The sequence below is a fragment of the Alosa pseudoharengus genome, unplaced genomic scaffold, assembly GCF_046254945.1.
Source record: "Alosa pseudoharengus isolate Yale_2024_CS ecotype anadromous, Long Island Sound unplaced genomic scaffold, YU_APseudo_1.1 YU_APseudo_1.1_scf_19, whole genome shotgun sequence".
NCBI lineage: Eukaryota > Metazoa > Chordata > Actinopteri > Clupeiformes > Clupeidae > Alosa > Alosa pseudoharengus.
Window position 1 is genome coordinate 30409166 of NW_027468657.1, and position 6000 is coordinate 30415165.

A 6000-nucleotide genomic window follows, 5' to 3' on the forward strand; every position below is an offset into this window, starting at 1 on the left:
ATCCAATTGCAATCAAACTTGCTGTGAGTGCTTGCTCATGCCATGGGCTGCCATAGCCGTTCCTGCTATAGCGCACTGCTAAGCCCCCGCATTGCTGCTTGCAGCTATATTTGAATATTTTATTGTCATTTAAAGGATTGCCCTGACACTGAGCTTGTGCCTGTGGTTGAAGATGAAGAGGCTGATAACATAGATGAGGAGGATGTTCCACACTTGCCCTGTTGTTTGGTCAAATATACTGTACATAAGAGATGTTAAATTCAAACAAATCAACCTTTGTGGGCAAAAAACATAAAAACATCACCAACAGCTTTCAAGAACATTTTAGTGGGGTTATCAAGCAGGCACTTTCCTTTATGGGTGTTTCATTGAATTACTGTAGGCCCACAACACCTCCAGAACAGGTTCAACAGTGATACCTGGCATCTCAGACCCAGCACCCTCCACACTCATGATGTGTTCTCTACCAACAAATATCGACAAATTCATTGATTACTCCTCTTAATTGCTGTGGCCGAACAGCAACGTAACAAAAAAAATCGCAAGCCCTTGATGCGGGCACCGACAAATACCAACAAACTCATCAGTCAATCTTCTTCGTTGCTGTTGCCATTTATAATCCTAGCAACATATACAAACAAATAGCAGACCCTTGATGCGGGCATTCACAGATACCAATTTTATGATTGATATGTCAATATTGACCCCCAAGCTCTCTAAATGTCGGGCAAAATATTTTTTCTGCAAAAAAATAAAAATCATTCCATAGAGGGATAAGCATTTTAAATTATAGTTTTCTATGTAAACTGTAGTATAGCTGATGATTTCTAAAAGGATTCTGATAAGATACCGGGAATAATTATGGAAATAGAATTGTTGTGTGTTTGTGTTATGTTATGTTATGTTATGTTATGTTATGTTATGTTATGTTATAGATCAGTGTTTTTCAACCACTGTGCCGGGGCACACTAGTGTGCCGTGAGAGATCATCAGGTGTGCCGCAGAAAATTACCCAAATGTCACTCACTGGTCCAGAAATGCAACTGTTGCATCAAATAATTTATAACCACATGCTTTCATTGATTGTATGATTGCACTATTTGTGGTATGCAGGCATTGTACAATGGAGGCCCCATATCCAGTATGAATCATCACATATCCAGTTCATAACAACAATTAAATTAGATATAGTCACCTACAAATGAAACAGAGGGCACTTGTTTTATTGAGCAGGTCTTGCATAGAAGCCATAATAAGGCCATATCTGTGTATTATTTGAAATTTTAGGCTATGGTATGTTTATTTTTTCTTCACACAGGATGTTAGTGTGCCGTGGGACATTTTAAGTGTCAAAAGTGTGCCGTGGCACAAAAAAGGTTGAAAAACACTCTTATAGATAATATAATTGTATGGTGCATGAAAGTAGCAGAACAAAAGCAGAGTTTTTCCTGTTATTTTACTAATTGAATATTAATATGAGAGGAATAATACCCACAAAACATATCCATCATCATCTAACAATATATGTTTTGTGATTTAAACTTTTTTTGTGATTGTGATGCTAAACTTCTGTTCTTTTGCCATGATACAAGAAAGCAGCAGGACAACAGCAGAATGAGTTCTTTTCAGTCATTTTATTTTCCAGTGATATCAACATGAGAGGAATAATGTTCACAATTAACAACCATCATGTAAGAACTTGTGCTCTCCAATCTCAGCTGTTACATCATGTGGTGGTTCCAGACTGGGACAGCATCAGTTTGAGCTTTTTCTGTTAGAAAGAAGAAGGAATGGTCAGAATTGAATTCTATTGCAGCAAGCAACCCATCATTTCAGCAATCCCAAAGTTACTAACACTCCATATTATACAGGAGGTCATACTCACAGCATCCATACAGTTTGTTGACCCTCAGGATGTCAGTGGTGGACATTCCCTGTCTCTGTCCAATTTGCACATTTGGGTTTGGAATTGGTGTGATTGTCGCCTTTCCATTGGTTGAGAAAGCAGTGCTATAGAAGAACATGACGGTCAGTGATTTTAAACATTTGAGGAGCAATATTTTTCAATATTTTTTTTTACATTTAGTAACACATAAGATAACACAGCTCTTGACAAATAATTCTTTTTAACTGGGTGCCATTTTCTTACCTCCCATAATGCATCACAGAAGAGTAGTCATATGGAGTGTTCAGGTTGTTGGTGGATTGTTTCTGAAAGTTGTAAACCATTTCTGCCAAGATAAACCGTGCTGGTTTTTAAAGCTATTCATCATTTTTCAATCAGTTTTGTCAACATGTTCTTGTCAACATGTCCAAACATAAAATGAACTCAAGACTGCAGTACATTCATGTGAAGAAGGAAATGCAGCTTACGTGAGTCAATATTTTCCCAGTTGATTATCACATACTGGTCTCTGTCACTCCTGTTCTGCTCATGGTGGAAGCCCAGAGCGTGAAGAAATTCATGCTGAATGATGCCGCTGTAAACACAACCGGACCTGTAGAGAGAGACCACCTGTTTGCCTCCTGTCCTGCCAAGGTCAGAATAGCACCTGAGAAAGATGGGAGGAAGAATGATAGATACATTTACAATATGGCTCCATTCATTATTATTATATGAATTAATTATGATAAAAAAGACCATGGTCCTCATCACATCACAATTGATAGCATAAGCTAAGTTTGATTTTGTTCGTGTACACAAAAATATTCTTTGCAATCAGAATGTTTTAGCTAACATTATGTACATGTATTTTAGATGACTTTTCACACAATAATCAGCATTTCTTGTCTTTGTTGATATTGTTTAACAACAAAAAGGTGATAAAAGTTAAAAAGTGATACCAGTGTGATAATATGGGGTTGAAGTATAAAAGACAAAAGGACCTTTTCCAGGCAGGTAGGTGTGGCCATAGAATCGACCATAGAAGGAAAAGCATTTTCAGCACAGTGCTAAATGAACTCACCCATCCCTGTTCTCAACGCTGAGGTAGTCACCCTGGGTTGAGCGAGGAACAAACTGCACACAGGTTTTACTGCTGAAGGTAGCCAAGGCATTTTGAATTGTCATCACATCATTGGAAGCTGAAAACACAAATAATGGTTATAAATGCATAATGGATGTGCTTTAAAATATATGTACAGCATATTACAGAATACTACAAATAAGTTCACTTACAGAAATCAGGGCTCACTATGTAAGGCACCTCAACTTTTCCATTAGCAGACTTCTTCCATAGGCAGTCATTGTTCCAGCAAGTCATAGCATTTCTGGTTTTTGGCACCACAAGATCTCCCTCAATTAGAAATTCTCTGGAAGCTGAAAGATTAAATATCATTTGAAAGTTATTCATAGAGACTCTGTGAGTTTGTGCATACCCTCAACTTAACTGTCCATTTGTTTAAACAATGAGAAACAAACCATTGTTGGTAGCTAAAATCTGTGTGGTCAAATCCACACTGTGACGCTCCTCTAGGAAAATGTGATTCTCATCACCATCAGCCTACAGACAAAAAATGGTTTAAATGAAACAGGAGAATCCCACAGATAGCCTTTAGAAGTGGAGTTTTGAATATCACAGGTATTCTTACCATGAGAGGCAGAGCCTTGGACAGGCCAAGCAGCAGCACCAGAAGGGAGATGGAGGCTCTGAGGTCCATGTTGCTTCAGTGTGTGGAGATGCTGTGGACGGCTACTTCTCTGGAGCTCAGTGTTTGAGACCCATCTCACCTGAGCTTTTATACAGCCCTCCACAGGTGTGTGTGCAGGGGCATTTAAGCCTGCTTTCAGGGTCAGGTGTCTAATGGAAGCTCTTATGGGAGGACACCACCACTGCTCCCACAAATTCAACAACTGGACTAAGACAACATGTTATGCAGAGTGCTTAAGGATGTTTGGCTTGGTAGCTGGCATGTGGTCCTGGCATGGCTATTGACAAAACTGGGCAAGTGTTTGGAACAGGGATGGATTACTGCACGGGCCTACCGGGCCCAGGCCCAGGGGCCCAAGGGGTCAGGGGGCCCTGAAGCCCAAGCCTTTGCATGGAATCATTGCCTCAATATCAACAAATCAGGATGTAGGCTATGAATCTGATTGAATTTATTATTGGCAATCCCCAAAATGCACCAGAATACAGGAAATCACATCAAACAAATTAAAAAAATTCTGGGGGAGGGCTCCCCAAACCCCCCCTCCCACATATACGACAATTAGTGGGGGGCCCTTAATACATCTGGGCCCAGGGCCCCAAAAGTTCATAATCCGCCCATGGTTTGGAACTACCTCTACCAGCCTTATCATCTGTCGGGGCAATATTTTGTATAGTCAGAGAATACTGGTGAAACCCATGATGGGGTGACACAAACATGCATCTCTCCCTTGAGGGGCACTGGCCCCTCATTGAAAAGAATAAAAGCCTGGATCCTGATATTCCATCGTCCTGACTGAGTCTTAAGAGAAATATGGTAGTAAAAATATGCTATCAGTTGTAAGATTTACCCCACAGTAATCATAGTAAAAAAACAATTAAAAATAAGAACAATTATACAAACACCAATAAATAATACAGCATATCCTTTAAGAATCTTTTTAGAAATCATCAGTTTCTTTATGGAACTAAGGGAACAAGTGTACTTGAGTGGGCCAACACGGTTATCTCATACAGATACCATATTGGCCCGCGAAAAACAACCCTGAATATAAGACGACCACCCTTTTCAGGACTAATTTTGGAAATAACAAAAAAATAGAAGAAAATTACTTTTTAAATGCTAGTAATAACACATTGGATGAATTTATTAGGCTGTTGTTTTTAACATGAAAGTTGCTGTCAGTGTTTACAGCGATGTGTTTGACATGTTTAGATAAAGTTTCCACAGTAACTCTGTCCTGTTGAGCTCCTTGGCCCCCTCATTGCTGCTTGCAGTTATGTTTACATTTGTCTTTATAGTTATCGTTGGTACTGTGGATAGGCCTGAAACTGACAAATGTACCAGACGGCCCATCATGTTCTACCCCACAGTGGGCCTGTGTGGGATTCGCATGGGTAAGACCTTATGGGTCTACAGAGAAAACCCAAAATGGCTACAGTTTGGATTTGTATTACCCCGCTGAAAAACAGCACTGGGCCTGAGTGTAGCTGGAAAAGTTAGGTGATGAGGCTACAAAAGCATGCTTGGTCTCACACTGTAGATCCTTAACCCTCATCATGTATGTGTTTAAACTGAAATAAATGTATAAACAAAAATAGTATGTGTATAAATATGTAAAGATGTGTATTTAGTTGTTCAAATGCATATTTAGTTTTCATTTATTTACTTTTTTGTCCGTTCCCTCAGGGCAACATTATGCAGTTAAACCACTTTTGCTAAGGCATTATTCAAAAGCGTAGTTCTCCTGGACCCACCATCCTGTATGTTCCAGATTCCCCCCTGCGCCAACACACCTGATACAAATAATCAGCTTATTATCATGCAGCTGCAGCATTTGATAACCAGTTGTGAGAACATTGAGTGATGATGGTTATTATAGTTGAGAAATACAATGCACATGAATTTGCACAAAACGTGTGGGCATTGTGCTGTGTGTGTGTGTCTGGTGGTTGAAGTAAGCTGTGTGTGTGTGTGTGTGTGTGTGTGTGTGTGTTTGTTTGTTTGTTTGTGTGTGTCTGGCAGTGGTAGTAAGCTATTTGACATATTGTAATTGGGGGCTTAGCAGCGAAGCTGTGAAGGCACCCATTGAGTTACTAGCTTTTCCTATTATTAATATTATACATCCGACATTGCAGTCTATGGCAGCCCATAGAACGCCTGGCTGAAAAGTGCTGAAATTTGGCAGAAAGTTTCGGGACACTCCACTGATCACTCACGCTCATTTACGGATCTCTAAACCCAGTCGTCTAGCCCCACCAACGGGTCAAAATTTGGCCGAAAATTTGACGATTTGGCCAATCCAATATGGCGATTAAACCGCCAAACAGGAAGTGAACTAACATCTCTGTG

The 6000-nt window shown here is 39.8% G+C and overlaps 1 protein-coding gene across 1 annotated transcript; it reads right to left on the minus strand.

The window, feature by feature from the left end:
* Nucleotides 1–1739: 1739 nt before the first annotated feature.
* LOC143133224 (hatching enzyme 1.2-like) lies at nucleotides 1740–3660 on the minus strand. The gene is made up of 8 exons (XM_076292990.1): nucleotides 3592–3660; nucleotides 3422–3488; nucleotides 3179–3319; nucleotides 2967–3084; nucleotides 2374–2552; nucleotides 2150–2231; nucleotides 1886–2010; nucleotides 1740–1771 (listed from the first exon to the last, which is right to left on the minus strand). Coding segments are annotated over exons 1-8 (783 nt in total). The 3' UTR covers nucleotides 1740–1769.
* Nucleotides 3661–6000: the final 2340 nt, after the last annotated feature.